Raw genomic sequence first — 18,898 nt, 5'->3', positions numbered from 1 at the left:
TTGCTTATGTGAGACTGCCATTTATAGCGCTACTACTTTGGACAGAGACCTTGTCTCTATGAAACTGCTTGTCTCTGTGGGAACTTGTTCCTGTGAGACTGCCATTTATAGAAATACTTGCCCCTGTGAAACTTGTCTCTGTGACACTAATATCGTTCAAAAACACTACTTGTCTCTGTGAGAACTTGTCTCTGTGAAACATCCCCCTAAAAAGTTATGTATGTTTTGTAATAAAAGAATAGGATGATGAAGCTTAGTTGGTTTTGTTCTGGTGGTTCTAATTGATGAATAGTCAATGATATAAATTCAATTAATATTATTCTAACATCCAAATTTTTTAAATTCATTGAAATTTGATTTTAGTTTTTGAATGAGAATAATAAGATGGATTTCACAAACTTTGTATTGTAGGCTATCAATAAATTGATCAACTCATCGATGTTTAATGATGGTTTTTTATAATGTAAAATAACATGAGAAGTCTACCTGACTCAAATTACATTTATATGTTTTCACAGCCAAAGACTACGGTCTGTTCCTTGCTGATGAAGATGTGAAGAAAGGTGTATGGTTGGAACCCGGAAGAAATCTCGATTATTACATTCTCAGAAACGGGGTAAGTGGAGTTGGTTCTGAAAATTTCAGAGGAATTCGATGTACTTTAAGGGGAAAAAGTATAAAATATACCTACAAATGGAATATTTAAGAATAATTTATAATAATATCTATATCTCCATTATTTGAGAGGGAAATGCAAAATTGAAAACCTGTCTTATTATAATATAAAATCTTAATGCAGAATCAGAATAAATATTAATAAACCAACCACCATTGCTTAGTTCGAAAAACAAGTTCAAAATCAACTTCACATAGTCTGTGAATAATAGAGCTGTCGAGAAAATAGTCTATCAACTCTCGATGATATGATAAATTATTCTAATTCAAAAGGAATTATTTCCTATATTCCAGAATGAAGGAATTTTACTATATGGAAATTCTGAAGAAGATTAATAAGTTCTTGTGAGTTTCTCAAGTTGAAGCAGAACCAAATGTTTTTAGTTCTGTAGAATTGATCAAATTATTACTATATGGAAATTTTACCTTCCATCGGATATAAATCCGTATGCAGAAGAAAACATTTTATGGATTCATAAAAGTCCTGCAAAAATCAAACGATTATTCTAAAATTCTAATTCTTATTATCTATTATTACTTACTAGATTATTCATTATACTAAATTCTAATTAAATAATAGAAACCAATAATTATTGATTTCCATTATAGATCAATGAATCAAAGTACGTATTATCTGAAAAGTAAGAACATTTAAATTTAGAAAAATTACTTTTCCAAGATGTAAATAGCCTATAATGTGGAGTGAGAGACAATTTTATTTATTAAATCGAAATTCTCTTCTAATTAATCCGAATGACAACTGCAGCTGAAATTTATAGATTAGTATTTTTCTGAAATAATTTAATTATGATCTACTTTATTTCTCAATTCAGTTCACAGTTGGGACTACAATAGACCAAACAATTCCATCATTGTTTTTCAAGAAATGTGAAGAGGAAACATTCAGATCCTCATCTCTTCATCAAAACTACAGTCATGTTTTACTCGAGAGAATGAGACAAAGTTCACAGAACAAAGATTTAAAAGACATTTTATTTATTAGCATTACTAATACCATTACTAGAATGTGAAGTTTCTCTTGATGATGGCGCAACGAAACGGGAAATTTTGAAATAATGTATTACTTAAATGAATAAATTTATGAAACTAGTAGATTAATTGTGGAATGGCATGTATTTATCATGCCATTTATGGTTCTAATATTATTTTTCTCAGTCCTTCTCGATTAGGCCCAGTGAGGAAAATAACAAACATCTCAATCATTACGATCCGTCAAGTGTCAGAGAGCTTGAATAGATAATAAAAAACTGAAGAACAAAAAATCCTATGATTGTTTCAATAACTCGAACAATTGAATAGAATATGTCATTCTTCAAAGGTTGAGAAAGTATTTGAGCCAGTTGCGTTTATTGTATCCCAAACAGTTTGGATTTAGGCCACGTATTCCAATAGGAGACGCTTTCTTCTCATTCATGGATGAAGTTCTCATTCAGTGGATGGTGGAGCTATGGCATGTGGGTTGGTGGCAGACCTCTCAAAGGCGTTTGATTTTGTCAAAGGGGGAATATTGTCTCGTGAGCTGCAGTTGTATGGATAAAAATTATTGAAATAGACATAGATTTCACTAAATTATCGACATATCCAAATTACCCTTCCGTGAGGACAAATAATGATGAAAATGTCCATAAAGGCCCCTCTACATTTTAAGACGACATCGGAAAGATATTATGCTTTTAATAGAAACTCGGGATTGTCAGTTTAACAAAATCTTGTGAATGGCAGTGATTTCGTTTTAAATGTTTTCCTTTTGAGCATTTATTGTTGTACAGCTTCATGATATTCGCACAGATTAGATTAGATTAGATTAGATTTTTATCATGTCCTGAACATCGACAATAGTGGACAGAGGATGGGTCAACATTCAACTTATATAGATAAAAAACCCATAATAAAATGTTTAAACGGGAAAATCAGTCGTATAGATCACTCAGACTAGTACACCTGCTTTAGCCTACTTAATCACATACAGGACATAGTTAGGCAGTCCAATTATAAAACTCATCCAATGAATAAAATAGTCTCTCAACCAGTCAATCTCTGAGTTTAATTTTGAAATTCCTGATGCCCTAATCCTTTAGGTTGGCCGGTAGAGAATTATAAATTTTTGGCCTGCTATACTGTGGCGACTTTTCAAAGAGAGTGGTTCTGTGAGCTACAGAAGAAAACATGTTGGAGTGGCGGGTTTTATAATTATGTGAATCTCCATGGCGGCTGAAAGTTTTAGTATTTTTCTTAACATAGGTACATATCTCTAGGATATAAAGAGAGATCAAGGTGAGGAGTTTTCCTCTCCTGAAAAGCTCACGACAGCTATATGTTAGAGGCTTGTTAAAGATCACCCTGACCGCTCTCTTTTGGACCTTGAATACCTTTTCAGGTGTAGATGAGTTTCCCCAAACAATGATACTATATTTTAGGAATGGGGAAAATATCCATAATAGACACATAGCAATGACTTGAAACTTATTGCTCCTCTAAGTACCCGTAGCGAAAAACAGGCAGAACTCAGCTTTTTACACAATCTATTAGTGTGTTCCACCCATTCCAGGTTCCTATCAAGTAGCACACTCAGGAATTCCACTGAATCCACATCCTCTAGCTGAATCTGATTGTGATTCAAGTAGATGTTACTATGTGTGAATTGTGTTGATCTGAAAGACATCAGTGTTGTTTTGTTCAGATTCATTGACAAACCATTGACTAAAAACCAAGTTTCTATATTTTTCAATTCACGTGGGATATTTCGAGAAATAACTTCAACATTGGCACCTGAAATCATGAATGAAGACAGTATCATCTGCATATTGGGAAACTGGTCTATTTGTACAAGTTGATATATCATTCACATATATTATGAACAACGTCGGTCCCAATATTGATCCCTGAGGAATACCGGCAGTTATAGGAGCCCACTTTGACCTGAAAATGCTCTGACCCAAAGAAACCTGTGTGGATTGCCGCCTGTCACTCAAATAAGACTCGAACCATGCCAGAGACTTGCCCCAGAAACCATATTTTTACATTTTTTTAAAGGATATCATGTACTACACAGTCAAACGCTTTTGACAAATCACACATGAAGCCACATACTGATTTTGAAGAGTCAAGTTCCAAAGATATACAGTCCACAAGTTTTGTGACAGCGGATTCTGTACTCAGTCCCCTAATAAAGCCAAACTGTGTCTTACTTAATATTTCATTCCTCAGCAGGAAGTTGAAGATCTGCTCATTAGCAGCCTTTTCAAAAAGTTTAGAGAATGCAGAAAGAATTGATATTGGCCTATAGTTGCTGAAATTTTCCTTATCACCTTTTTCAAACACTGGCTTAATGAGGGCCAGCCTTAGTTTCTTAGGGAATACTCCTAGAGAGAAGGATTGATTTCGAAATTTTGTTAGGTTACCTGCCACAATATCAGCCACAAATCTGAAAACCTTAACAGGAATATCATCCCAGCCAGCTGAATTTTTGTTTTTCAAGGATCTTATAAGCTTTTCTCCCTTTTGGGGAGTTGTCGTTGAGAAATTAAACTTGAAATGGTTGAGATTGTCAACATTATTGGAGGCCAATACTAAATTACTTACCCGACTGTAGGTGGAGGGTATACTGGCAAAGAAATCGTTGAACTCCTCTGCAACCCTTTCAAGCGTGTCAGTAATATTAGTTTGGCGCTTTTGAGAAGCGCCAATAAAAGGGAGGTTGTTGGGTGCATTCAAACTTTTACCAAGTTCTGCCTTAACCAAATCCCATCCCAGATGGCTTCAAACTTGTTATTAGCCTCTACAACAAATTGGTCATTATACTTTCTCTTGGCTAAATAAATTACTTGTTTGAAAATTCTGTTGTAAGTCCTGTTATAGGCTTTGAAAACTGGGTCCTGAGTATTCAAGAACACTTTATGGAGCTCTCTCTTTCTTTTGCTAGATACAACTATTCCTGCAGTGATCTAACCCTTTCTTTTGTCCGCTCTAACTGATGAGATTTTAAACACCGCTTAGACATGGAGTAGAAAGTCTTCAAGGAATGAATCATAGTTCAACTTGTCAAAACCCCAACACGAATTTGCAATCCTCTTTCTAAATTCCCTCATTTTTGTCAATGAAAAGTTCCTCATTTTTATCACTTCAATATTGACAATTGGTACCAACAGCCACTAAAGACAAATCCCTGTGATCTATTTTTATCAGAGACTCTAGTGAAGACATTATCTATACAGGTTTGTGATCCAGCTGTAATTCGGGAAAGTATATGAAAACTAGGTGACATTCCATATGACTTGAAAGTTTCTATTAGAGCTCTAGAGGCACTGGAATCAACAAGAGTATTAATGTTAAAATCTGCAGCGAAAATTATGTCGTCATATCTCTTCTTACCCACCTCAATTGTATGAAAAACTGAGTCCAGAAGTTCCAGGAACTCCCCCTCATTCTCATAACTGGGTATTCGGTATACTGAAATAATGAGTAATCTATCATTCTGAATTTCAACAAAAGATGCCTCAAAAACTTTTTCTCTGCAAAAAACCCTAAGATCATCCCTGGCCATAAACTCAACACCCTCCCTAATCAAAATCGCTGAACCACCCCTATCAGCTGAATCTCTTGCATAAAAGTCCGCACAATTATAGCCCTGTATAGATTTGAGGAGTTCAATGTTAGTATTTCTCAACCAATGTTCGTTTAAGCATATAAAAGGGATGCACTTAGAAAATTGTTGGAGGAAAATTTGAAGGCTCTCCCTATTTCTTACAAAGCCTTGAATATTCAGGTGCAGCAGATACGGGTGATTTGTCATAATGGCTGCATCAAAATTTTGTACATTAATAAACCTTCCCTTCAACCTCTGTTTTTTTGGCATCTCAGAGTTCAGTTTAGCGGTTACACTTCCTGTTCTAAAAAAGGAAGTGTAGTTAATGGAGATGATTCCAAATTTGACAATCTATTCTCAATACATTCTCTATCACTGACAAATCTCTTCCCAAGCTTATTAAGGTGCAGTCCGTGAGAGGTATGGGATCTCTTTCCGAATCCACTCACATCAATAAAACTACAATTCGAGAACCGATCACATATCCTCTGCATTTCACCTTTAGTTTGTGCTATTGCCTTATTTACACAGGACCAGTCTGCTAAGTCGTGCCGATGTGGTATGGAAAAAACAATAAGATTAGTTTTTTGGAGAGTTGTTATACATTTCCGCAGTGCTATCAGTACATATTCTGCTTCATTTCTAGCCAGATCGTTTGTGCCACCTTGTATCACTACAAAGTCTCTTTCACCATATGTTTCTGTATTGTCCGGTATTATATCTTGGAACTTTGCTCCTGGTTTCACAAAGGAGAAGATTTTGTGATTGCATTTCTTGTCAAACTCCTTTCTCACATTTCTTCCCTGGCTACTAGCATGGTGATGGACTTTTAAATCCGAACCTGAATTCAACTCTCTTCTACCATTCTTAGATGACATTGAAACATTTTCTTTTGAAATTCTAATTTTAGGTACATATGATCTTGAATTGAACTTCTTTCTTTTATCACTCCCCAACGCTCTCTTATTATCAATTTCCTGACTTGATTCTCTATATGAGTCGGTGATCTGTTGGAGAGCATTGAAAGAGTTTCCTAATCGTATCTCATTACAATTCAAAGATGCGTCTAATACTGTAGCACCAGGTGAATAGAAATTTCTCAGGTCCATAACTTCAATTTCAAAGGCCTTATTTTTTGCGGTAAGAATAGAATTGTCATGTTCAAGAACCTCAATTGTTGTTAACATCTGAGACTGACTGTATTGAAGGGTTTCAACTTCGTTATTCATTTCTGATTTTTCACTAAGAACCCTTTCAACCATCGCTTTGCACTCCATTATTTTTTTATCAACGTCCATAGAATGGTTGATAGGGTCATTCCATTGCTGCTTCATTGTATTCATCTTCTCGTTTAGTTCTAAATTTTCTTTTCTCAATGACTCAATTATTTCATCTTCCTTTTCAATAGCGTCAATTTTGGGATCAGAGGGGGAAAGTGAAACTAGGGGGGTACTTGAATTTGTTCCATTGAAGATGCATGAATTGGTGGAAGACAAATCAGCTTCACTAATTATGGAGTTGGACAATATAACGGGCTGGGCATCACTTTCCTAATCCGGGGATGAAGAATTAGTCAGAGAAAGAAAGCCATCAAGCTTCCTCATATTAGAGGTATTAGCTGCACGAGGTGGGTGATTATGTTTTGGACTCTGGCCAGGCGCCAAAAAGAGCATTGTTTCAGTACGCAAAGCAACATTACAGGTCTTTACAAGACATCGCCAAATGAATTGACCTGTGGAAGAGGATCTGTCCTTTCGAAATGTATAGTCTTTATAGAGTACGGCAGGATTTCCTGTGTTTGTTGTAGTTTCTTCGAGCTTCATTGTTATTATACCTAAGTAAATTTGAACTCAAAAATATATTCATTTAGTTGATCTAAAAATATGTTTCAATTGCAAATGTATTCAGAAAATTTCAAGGTCTCATGAAAAAATAAAACATGAAAAGTTATAATAGGAAATTGGAAATAGGAAGCTACAAGGATTTACGGACTGAGAGAGGCTGAGATCAACTTTACGGCATATAATAAGGTACCTATTGAATGAAAAATTCAATAAAGTTTCCGAATAGCGTGGATTGTGTTGAATTCGCCTGTGCCTCGTCCTACCCCGGGCCAAAGGCGAACGTCACAGGGTGCAGCGTTTACAGAAATTACACGGCAACCTGCTCACTCAGCAATCAAGTAAACACTATACAGTCAAGATAAGTTCGCTAATATGAGCTGAAATCACAGCTATGAGCCGGTTCGAGCCGAAATGATAGTTGAGAAAGCCAGAATAGGAAAGTGGGTAAAGGATTTCTATTAATTGAACGAATATAATTCAGGATTGCGTTTCCAGAAATTTAAAAGAAAATACAAGTAGAAGAGCCTACTATGTGAAAAATATGTTCAGGATTTTCAACCAATTAATCTCAATTATGAAACGATTTATAATTACAGTATTTACTCATATGTTTTTTGAATTATTATACTCTTTTGTTTTCAGTTGGAAATGGAATTCACCTATATTGTTTAAAATTATTAAGCTCTCTATTCAAAGTGTTTGAAGATGTAACTGTTACAAGAAGAAAATGTGTAGAGAAATTAGAATTTAATCACGTTTAGTATTTTCAAATGAACTAGGCTCTATTATGGACGATTTATGATTATTCGCCTCTACTGTTTATTGTTATGAATTATTATAGCATTTGTTTCAGATAGGCTATTTCCTTTAAAATGTAAAAAGAATGCTATTTAAAGAACTTCAAGTAGAGAGAAAAACGTATGAAGCTCAAATAATTTTAAATTATTTTTAGAATTTAACTCAAAAAGGTAGAACAGGTGATGAAATTTATTAAGAGGAAAGTTTATGGAACGTACTTCAATTTCAGTTTCTATCTTATAAAGGTGGTGAAGGATAAAATTTATTAAAATGATAGATTATAAAACTCTCAGTGTTTTGATATAAATAATTTACGTTATGGTACTTGATTTATAATCAAAAAGCAAATTGAATGCTGCATAAATGGAAATCGAAAATGATGCCCAGTTGGATAGAACCCGTTATCTTTCGCTCTCACAATGACATCAACCGTTCAACGACTCTGATCAAGACGATAAAGGCCCACCCGAAAAACAAACCAGTGAAAAAGCAATATACTGTAAGGTAAATTTAATAACTCATTATTGGTCAACCTGTCAAAATCTCACTGAGAACCGTCGGAAATGCAACCTTTATCTGCAATTACGACTCCTAAAATATGCACAATAGAATACTTACAGTTTCCAGGATCAAATCTATATTTACAAAACACCATAAAGCGACACCCAAATCAAACCCTAATTGAGGACACGATATACCACCAACTTCTCACTGCCAATCTCCTACAGCCAATGAAAGTGATCAGGTCATCAGGCTCTCAAAATATCCTTTGTGTGCAAGTTCCACAACAGTCCTATGGTTCATGCGTTTCAATTGTATGGCAATGCATTCACATCAATTTATTGTGCCAAAAAACAAATGGTGCTAATTGAAACATTAATTTATCCCGTTTTCCTGCGCTACTCTGTTTATCAATTCAATAACGTATGACAGTTTTATTTCAAACAAGTGATATTCCGAATGCACAACAATCTAGAGCCGAATCAAAGATACTCTAATCAACTTGCCTCAAAATTGTACAATCGACTCCTTGCAAATGTTAAACGACTCAATAAGAAGAAGCAAAGCAATAACACCCAATTGATTAATCAACAAAGGAATACAGAACATAGGAATCGTCTTTTCTAACAATAATTTATATATTGAATACGTAGCTACTAACTTATTACTAGCACAATAAGAATAATTGAAGCCTACTTCATTACATCGCTTGAACTATTGACACATACAAGAAACATATTTTTCATTGCCATTTATATTTATTAGTATTATTTACTTTAAATTCTCATTGTATATTTTAAGAAATAAGTTCATTTTATTAATGTATTGAGGATGATGCTCACATGATCGTTTAGCTTGTGCGTGGGTAATGGAAAAAGCGTGGGTGATTTTATGAGTTGATCAAACGTCCATTGCCTACGTCGGAATTCGAGCCCACGACCAGGTAGCGCTAGCAGAATGATGGGTGTAACGCCCTTGTCGTCTCGGCTAGCAAATATAAATTAACATAATTTACTATCCCTATTTTTTACATATTTCGATTCTCTTTTCACAGGATCTTCTCGAATACAGAAAGAAGATGAGAACTTTGAAGGTGAGGATGTTGGATGGAACTTTGAAGACGATGCTTGTCGACGACAGTCAGCCGGTTGCTAATCTCATGGTGGTCATCTGCACTAAAATTGGTTGGTCATGTCTAGAATCATTAATAAAACATTATATTTTGAGGCATGATGATGCAATTTTAAATTTTAATAGTGACATTTTACATAAGATGTATTATCTCATTTTAGTTTAATGAATGAAATCTTTCAAAGATTGCGGATGAATGCATTTGAACTAGACTAATTACAGAAATAAGAAAGAAGTGCATTTATGGACTTCTTCAGTATCTCATTCCCTCTTGAACAATTATTTTATATGAATAAATTTTGTATGTGCACCTATAGTGCAAATAAATATTCATTTTCATAAACCTGGATATTTCGTGAATAATCTAGTTAGTGATGTTTTGATGTCAAGCCCTTTTCCATGATTAATCTGTTTGAATTCGGATTGTCATTCATTTATAAAAACTTGATATGTTCGTTTCGTTTTCCTTATTAGTGACTGATTAGATTCAAAATGTTCTTATTGTAATGATCAAATAAATGTTAATGTCAAAGTCAGAATTGAGCGTGGTATAAATTAACTTTGTGAAATGTCGGTTTTTGATTAGATTGTTCTGTTTGAAATAGGTATCACAAACCATGACGAATACAGTTTGGTAAGAGAATGTGCTGAGGATGATTTAGAGAACAAACCCAACTTTGGCACCCTCACATTGAAACGCAAAAAGGAAGAAAAAGAACGAGATTTGAAAATGGAACAGCTGCGTAAGAAATTGAAGACTGATGATGAAGGTATGTATCCAAATATACTGTGCAACTGAGTTTATTCGTTCTCAATAATTAAGTCCGTAAAAAACTCAAGTTGGTGTTTTATTTCGAAATTTGATTTCACTATTTTCAAAACTTGAAAGAATAAATTATTTAGGTTTACCTATTTGTCAGTGCCGATCATTTCATTATGGTGTGTTGATATCTTCAGACTTTCTGAATATTATAGTACAAATATATACTCTGTACAGGTTGTCGTATCACATCTTCCACCTGTATTTTTAACACAATTGAAATATTAATTTAAAAAAAACCTATTAAATGCTGTTTACACAGGAACTCTAACCTATTTTTTGGCGCAAACTGTGACAAGATTTTCCAAATATTTAGGATACAGACATACAGTAGTTGTCATTGATTTTACAAAAGTATTGTAATATAAGCTAGGCAAGTTGCCTTAGCTGATAGTCTTCTCTATCTCCAATCACATGTTGGTAACAATAATGAACAAATTCTCATTTGTTTTGAGTGGAAAAGTAACTTGGAAAACAATTGTTGTGGTTCATTCTAATATTCCTGATTACTGCTCTTAGTGAACTGGGTGGACCCGAGCAAAACGTTGAGAGAACAAGGCATAGATGAAGGAGAGCCAGTACTCTTGCGTCGTAAATTCTTCTTCAGCGATCAGAACATTGACTCAAGAGATCCGGTACAACTGAACTTGCTCTACGTGCAAGCCAGAGATGCCATCCTAGATGGAACGCACCCTATAACACAGGAGATGGCTTGTGAATTGGCTGGTATCCAAAGTCACATTCAATTCGGTGATTTCAATGAGGCCAAACACAAACCACCATTTCTTGAGTAAGAAAAACAAATATATACTATTTTCAATCAATCCGAAAAATGTATTTTTAAAAATTCAAAGTACCTATGCACTAATATGAGTAACTTATTCCTGGAGTAAGCGAAAGGAAATATAAACTATTTCGACTCTAAAAAAATGTATTTCATGTTTATCTACTTTCATAGCTTCAAATTGTATTTCAGCAACTTAGCATGACAGTTCTGTAAATATATTATCATTGTTCATCTTTCTTAGGGCAAGTACCAATTCCATTAACACCTTATGAATTGTAATTTACAACCCACAATTCACAACTCACTATGTAAGTCATAGCTACTTCTCTTTCAATTATCAATCACCAAACACTTTCAACAGTTACAATTCTCAAACCCTGAGAACAATGAACCAAACCCTTTTGTGTTCCATTATGAATTATTTTTGTTTCAGCTTGAAAGAGTTTCTTCCACAGTCGTATGTCAAAGTGAAGGGGATTGAAAAGAAAATCTTCATTGAACATTCAAAACACGTAGGCTCTTCCGAACTTGAGGCCAAAGTACTCTACACAAAAACTGCCAGATCGTTGAAAACGTACGGTGTGACGTTTTTCCTTGTAAAGGTTGGTTATTATGTAAAATTATATGATTGATAGTAAACTTGATAATGAACTTATCTCTACTGGATTCCAACAGAAACAGTAACTAATGAAATAGAATAGAGATTGATACTAAGGATACTCAAACAAACTACAGTAAAAACACTTTGATGATAAAGAGATGAGAAGACATCATGGGAAGCCGAAATAGTTTTTTATTTGATGTTAAAAAACCTTGTTATGTAATTTTAGTATAAAACCATAAAATAAAATGACGGGAGACCCATGTTGGAAAGTGAGAAGTTACCGTTATCCAATATTTGAAAAATAGTAAAAAGTCAAGCAATTTTTCAAGCATAGAATACGTAATAAAAAGTAGTTTATAAATTCGAGGTTTTGACAGTTAGACAGTTATATGTTGAAAGTGTAATTAAATATTTAATAAAAAATAGAACCAATTTTCCATGCACCAACAACTCATTAAATAGACATTACCGCTTGAGACCTACTTCAAGTATTTGATATATAATACTAATATTGAACCAATCAAACGGCAACTTATTTATCTAAGTACTATAATTATCAATAACATTCTGGATCATCTCAACAATGGTAAAATTACAAAGAAAATTAAGCAGGAAATCATTAATTGGATAAAAAGCAATTATTTTTTCAATCTTAAATTATTGTAACCGTTTCCTGGATCGTTAATTCACACCCTATCTTCCCTTCCCTCAGCCATGCCTATCTACCTACCTTCTTCCACTTCCCTATCACACACCCTTCCCTTTCAGTTATACTTTACCTGCCTATTACATGGGAAACCATAGTTGGCAAGGTATTTTCCCTCTCTTTCTTCCAGCACACATCATTTTAGCAATATTGTATTTTAATGTGTTAATATCATTGTTACTGTTATTGTTTTGTTGTATATAGCTTTTACTCATTGTATTTTTGTGTGTTGTGAATAAATTGAAATTGAAATTGAATTGCTTACAGTAGAAGGTTCTTTTCGAAAGTAATTTAAGATTGGCAATACGGGTTTCCTTGTTAAATGTTAATTTTATAAAAGATGTCGATTTCATTCTTAGAAGTATTTAATTAGTTTATGTCTGTTACTGAAAGTACACCACGCATAAAATCTTTTCATCGTTAGGCTTGCCTTTGCTCTCTTGGGGAGAAAAGTTTGACTTTAGTTCCTTGATGCACAACTCACTAATATGAACTGATACATTTTCCATTAATCGGATCTACTTATCACTCAATTTTGTTTATTACATTACAACCATAACAGAGAAACGTTGTCATGCACATGAATGATGTTTAATAATAAAGGATATGTACTTAATGTTTACATATGTATTTTTTATTTGTTTTTCATTTCATATTTGTTTCGGCTTCAGGAAAAGATGAAAGGAAAGAACAAACTTGTTCCGCGTCTTCTGGGTGTGACAAAAGACTCAGTTCTTCGTTTAGATGAAAGAACCAAGGAAATATTGAAAACATGGCCGTTGACCACTGTGCGTCGATGGGGAGCTTCTCCCAATACCTTCACTCTCGACTTTGGAGACTATTCAGATCAGTACTACTCGGTACAAACTCAAGAAGCCGAGCAAATCCTGCAACTCATCTCTGGATACATCGATATCATATTGAAGAAGGTGAATGATTTATTTACTTCGTGAATCATCATTTTAACATTGGAGGAATGAAACTATGCTGATAATAATCTAAGAACTTTGGATTAAAACTTCATAGATTAATCTTCTCTTCTAATTCTGCTTATTGTGTTTAAAAAACCGATCAATCTATTCATGATGTTATCTTTGCATAGTAAATTTTCAAAATGATATAACAATATTCTTATAATGAAATGAGAAGAATATTTTCAAAATATCGTAAAAAACGGATTCGGCTCTAAGCCGTGCCTCTTACAAATTAATTAACAATCTTTAATAAATCTCAATACTATTAATATCTAATACATGATCTGAATAACCTATCATCTATTACACAAACCTTTAAAGATCATGAAATTAGTTTTACCAAATAATAATCTGGATTACTCATAGTAGGAACTATCCAAACAATAAATCGTACCTATTTGTACTGAAAAAGGAGCTGACAATTTGTATTTAGAACTGAGAATAAAGCGAGAATAACTTGCTGTGACTCTGTCGGTCCACATATGATTTGGCTGTGAACATGAACTCTGCGGATATATCTGCCCTCAGACATTTACTTTCCAGAGTGAGAGAGCTTGGTGTGAACAAAGCTTATATGCTATGCAACGAAACTTTCACAAGATTAGAAGAAAAACAAATGAAATGAATTGAAAATAGTTATTTGTGCAACTAGTGCGCAAAGTGACAGTTTGCTGCACCGAAAGAAACGTTTACGCCCGAGCTGTAGGCGAGGGCGGAATGTCTTCTTGAGTGCAGCAGAGGAACTTTGCGCACGTATTTCACATTTAATTTCTCCTACAGTTACCATTGAATATGAGAAGTGGTTGATTGAATGATTATGGGTAAAATGATGGCTGAAATCCATCAAATGTTTGTGTGTGTGTGTGTGATGCTGTTAATAATAGCAACTTTAAGTCATTTAAAAATTAATAATCCAATTGAAGTTGAAAATTCTCAGCCAAAGTTCTCATTTTTATTCATTCAAGAATCAGAAAAAATACAGATGGAACAAAAACTTCACATTCAAAATACACGCCAACAGCTTGTTGGCTGAACCGAGATGCAAGATGGCTGAACACAACAAGATAGGTGAACCGACAAGCGCGCGACCTAGCGGGAAGAATCGTACCTAAGTTTGTTTCATCCAGCTAAAAATTGCTGAAACACGATTCAGAAATTTAGACTTTTGCTCAAATTAACGAGAAAAATGCTCAAAGTAAACTGAAAAATATTTATAAAAATAACATAGACAACAGAGAATATTTATTGTAGTATTGTTATGTTTTTTATTATTTTTATTTATATGAATATCGAACAGTAATCATTTAACCTCAAAATTCGAATTTTATAATGTATATTTGCTACTTTTCTCATTTCTTGGAGTTGAAATAATAATTATTAATAGAAAAGAACTATTATTTATTGATGAGAATTCGTAAATGATGATTATTTAATTATGATTTAGATGAACATTATTCTTGTTTTGGATTTCTAGATTGGGATTTTATCATAAATGTAGGGTAGCCATTGAAATTCAATTCAATTCAATTCAAATCAAATTTATTTCCTCCACAAAATTCAACAATTACAAAATTTAGGATAATGTACCTTAATCTAGTTTACTTACATTCTATCAACAAAATAAAGGTACAAGAGTGGAAATGAAACCACTGGCATAAGTGAAAATCACTTGTTCGCCAGTAGGAGTAGCATATTGTCAAACTTCGGTCATCCACATCTAATTAAAACAAAAAAAAGATGTATACAAAATAACATAAATAAATTACAACTTATATTCTAAGAGAATTAATCAAGCTATATATCGAGACTCTTAAATTTAGCAGAATAGTAGTACAATTACAATGGATGTAAATTAAATTATCTACACAATATACAAATCAAAATAATGACTCTCAGTTATCCATTTCTTAATATTCCTTGGTACACTTTTGGAAGGTAGTTCTATGATAAGCCCGGGTGGAATAGAATTTATTAGTTTTGGAGCTATATAAATTAATTGCTTACGAATAAGTGTTAGGTTTGAAACATATGTTGCGAATTTGTACAAATTATACCTAGTCCTATGATTTTCATTATTTAATTGCATAAAATTAAAATTGTATCTACAAAAATATTTAATCACGCTCAAAACATACATTTGTCTTACTGTCATGACTCTAATATCCTTGAAAGCACTCATTGAGGGATAAATGGTTGGTTTATTCAATATTGTTTTTATTATCATTTTTTGCACTCTAAATAAAGGAGCTACATGCGTATCGAACGTACCTCCCCAAACCACCAAACCATATTGTAGCAATGATTGCACCAGAGCGAAGTACACCATTCTCAGCATTGGTAGCCGAAGGATCGATCTTAGTTTGTAAAATTTATAAGATACAAACCTCAATCTATCACAAAGGTAATCTATGTGTTTCTTCCATTTAAATCCCTGCTCAATTATAACACCCAAATATTTCAAGTGACTCGTTCTTTCAATTTCGGGGCAATGAAATGATTCTTATCTAAATCTAACCACAGTCATTTTTACCAACTTAATTTTTGTTTTCGTGCACTAATCCTCCATATAACCCACCAACTATTTTGTGTTGCCATGTTGCAAATCTGGAGTGCAGAAAAATTTCTTCCCGCACTAGAGCGGAAAAGTGAATCTTTGCGTTCTGTAATCAGTGCAGGAATCGTCACTTTTCAAGGTAACTGTAGGAAAAAAAATATATATATATACAGAAAATCATAATCTATCTACCACCCAATTCACAATTCATGAAATTCACTTTATTGTTGAATAACAAAGAGAATAATAAAATTATAAGAGCTTTGGATAGAGACTAACATTAAATTTGCCTACCAGACTAGACGAGACGACCAAGGTGTCCGTAGAGTCTGGTAGCACTACATGGTCTACATCGAATCCCTCCGGGGTAGGCATGGGCGTTTTATCATCTCATCAGATCACCCACGCACAAGCTAAGAGCTCATGTGGGGGCATCATCCACAATAAAAAAATCAACCTTCATAAATAAATCCTGTCTAATAACTATGTTAATTTAGTTCTAATTCTTCTGGTTTATTTAAGTGCTATGCATTTCTTTTTTATGACATAACAAAAACATTTTGAAAAGAAACGATTGAAATTTCGTTTGATAAGAACCACCATACATGCATAAAGGGTACTCGTTCAGTAAATGAAATGAGGGAAATGTAATATTCAAAATAATCTATTCGATACAAAATAAATCCTTGTTATATTTTGCAGAAAAAGTCAAAAGATCACTTCGGCATTGAAGGAGATGAAGGCTCCACTATGGTTGAAGACAGTGTCGCCCCCCTCAAGTAAGTTTTTCAATCAGTTTTATAATTTAGTTTTCAACTAATCGAACTTCAATAATTTAGATAATTTTCAATTAATAATTCAGAATGATTTGAATATTTTAAAATATTGGTTCGATGTAAATCATCTGTACTTAGTTTTCAAGTACAAAAACTAGATATGTTTTATTTAGTTATAGAGGGAAAGTTGAAATGCCATTTATTCTATGTTATAAATGTGCGGATTTTTTGAGCAAAAAAAATTTCAAGTACTGTGTGTCTTGAGTGCATTAAAATTGAGAAGAGTAATTTTATTAAGTATCTTGAAATTTTAGTTGATGAGAATTTGAATTGGAAAATGCACATCGATAGAGTAAAGAAGGGAGTTCTATATTTGGTTTAAAAATTCTATTTTTAGCGTTCTGTGTCCACTGTCTGTGTTAAAAACCATTTAGAGTTTGCATTAGTAAACTTTAAATTGCAGTATGGGGTTACATTGTGGGGAGGTACTTATTATTCATCTGTGAAACCACTGTTTATTACACAAAAAAAGTTAGAGTGATGCTATTCAAAGGAAGTCGAGAACATGCTCAACCCCTTTTTTCTCAACTGCTTGTGTTTCCTTTAAGACTCATCTAATTCTATTGAAAGTATTTCTTGTTACGAGGGCTTTCTATTTGAGAAGTGGTAATCTAGTGAGTAATATTGATACATTCTCAAATATTCCGAAATACCCAGACAACTGTGATACAAATACCATACACAGAGGCTTATAAAAATCATTTGATTACTTAGCTCCAAAAGTGTGGAATAAAATTAAACCAACTGAGGAAAAATTGAGGTCAAAACATTTATTAGAAAAGTATATCAAGAAATTTCTCATGAGCATAGTTGATATTGAAAATTGGATTAGATCAACCAATATATTGTTAATGACACTTTATTTTTTAAAGATTTATTTTTCTATCACTCTTTTCAAAAGGAAACTTTTTTGTGATTAAGTGAGTATCGTGCTTGACTCACTCTTATTTTTTGTTAAAAACAAGTTTGGTAACCCCAACACAATTTTCATTACAGGGGTACCACACATTATTGTTTCTTGTACCATATAGTATAATAATTATATAGCAATATATATATATAACATAGAATTATTATATTTATTTTAAAATAAATAGTAATTTTTAATATTAGTTCTTTGAGTAAAGTAGTTGGAAAATGTGGCTAATGGTTTTTGATTATATTATTATGGTTGCATATGGCGATGTGTAAATGAGAAATATTTCTTTGCATTCTTTCATTGTTTTATTTTTGAGCCATAGCCTTTGATAAATTTGGCTAATAACTTAACATCTTCGTTGTGTTTTTCTTGTAATATTGTACTGTTCTTCATGAGAAACAATAAATTCTATTATATTCTTCTATTAATCTAACTTAATGAAATTATTTTTTCATTGTTGAGTTTCAAATAATATATTTAATATAATTTATATTTTAGAGATTAAAGGCACCAATTAGGCCTAATCTAGTGCCATTCGATTTGATAGTAGAGACATCACATTCTATACACCAGACTGGTGTAAAATAAATTATGGTTCTAACAAAATCTACCTGAAGATACATCATCAAACTTTGATCTGATGCAAAAATTGGTTGATTTCAAAACATGTCTAATTTTTTAAGTTTCTTATTCTCATTGAATTTAATTTTATTTTTTCACCTGTCGTTTTTTAGAGCTCTCAACTGTTCTAGCTTGTTTGTTTTTCTGGTATTTTATGTTTATAGAATTTTAGGTGTATATTTTCAATCATCTCATCTTATTTTTTCGCAGGGCAACTATTCTGCAGCATGAAAGCAGTAGAGTTGGAAAAGTGAATACTGAATCGGTGGCCAAGCCTGCAATCATGCGTGCTGCTGATGGTAAGCAAGTATTTTCTCACCAAATCATTATTCTTTGAAATTTATTTTATGATAAAATCCTTCAATCTTTCCATGATTTCTCCAGTATTTGAACAATATCTTTATCCACTTCAGCTCATACCAATTGCGGTTGTGATTAAAATCAGTTTTTTTATTTGCTGATCCAATTTAAAACTACATCTCGATTTTTCTATGGAATCCTTGTAGTGGATCCAAATTTCCC

General features: G+C 33.1%; 1 protein-coding gene across 5 annotated transcripts in view; it reads left to right on the top strand.

The window, feature by feature from the left end:
* LOC111055929 (talin-1) overlaps positions 1–18,898 on the top strand; it is a 257,646-nt gene that overhangs the window by 138,136 nt on the left and 100,612 nt on the right. For all 5 annotated transcript variants that reach the window (XR_005573348.1, XM_039443188.1, XM_039443187.1 and 2 more), the window contains exons 4-11: positions 519–616; positions 9,479–9,608; positions 10,161–10,325; positions 10,895–11,165; positions 11,596–11,764; positions 13,144–13,401; positions 16,703–16,779; positions 18,587–18,675. Coding sequence is in view for 4 of the 5 variants with exons in the window: in XM_039443188.1 (XP_039299122.1) it covers positions 519–616; positions 9,479–9,608; positions 10,161–10,325; positions 10,895–11,165; positions 11,596–11,764; positions 13,144–13,401; positions 16,703–16,779; positions 18,587–18,675 (1,257 nt within the window). In the remaining variant the exon portion in view is untranslated. The remainder of the gene's footprint in view (positions 1–518; positions 617–9,478; positions 9,609–10,160; positions 10,326–10,894; positions 11,166–11,595; positions 11,765–13,143; positions 13,402–16,702; positions 16,780–18,586; positions 18,676–18,898) is intronic.

This window comes from Nilaparvata lugens, chromosome X (genome assembly GCF_014356525.2).
Source record: "Nilaparvata lugens isolate BPH chromosome X, ASM1435652v1, whole genome shotgun sequence".
Taxonomy (NCBI): Eukaryota; Metazoa; Arthropoda; class Insecta; order Hemiptera; family Delphacidae; genus Nilaparvata; species Nilaparvata lugens.
This window is presented reverse-complemented; position numbering and strand designations above follow the sequence as displayed.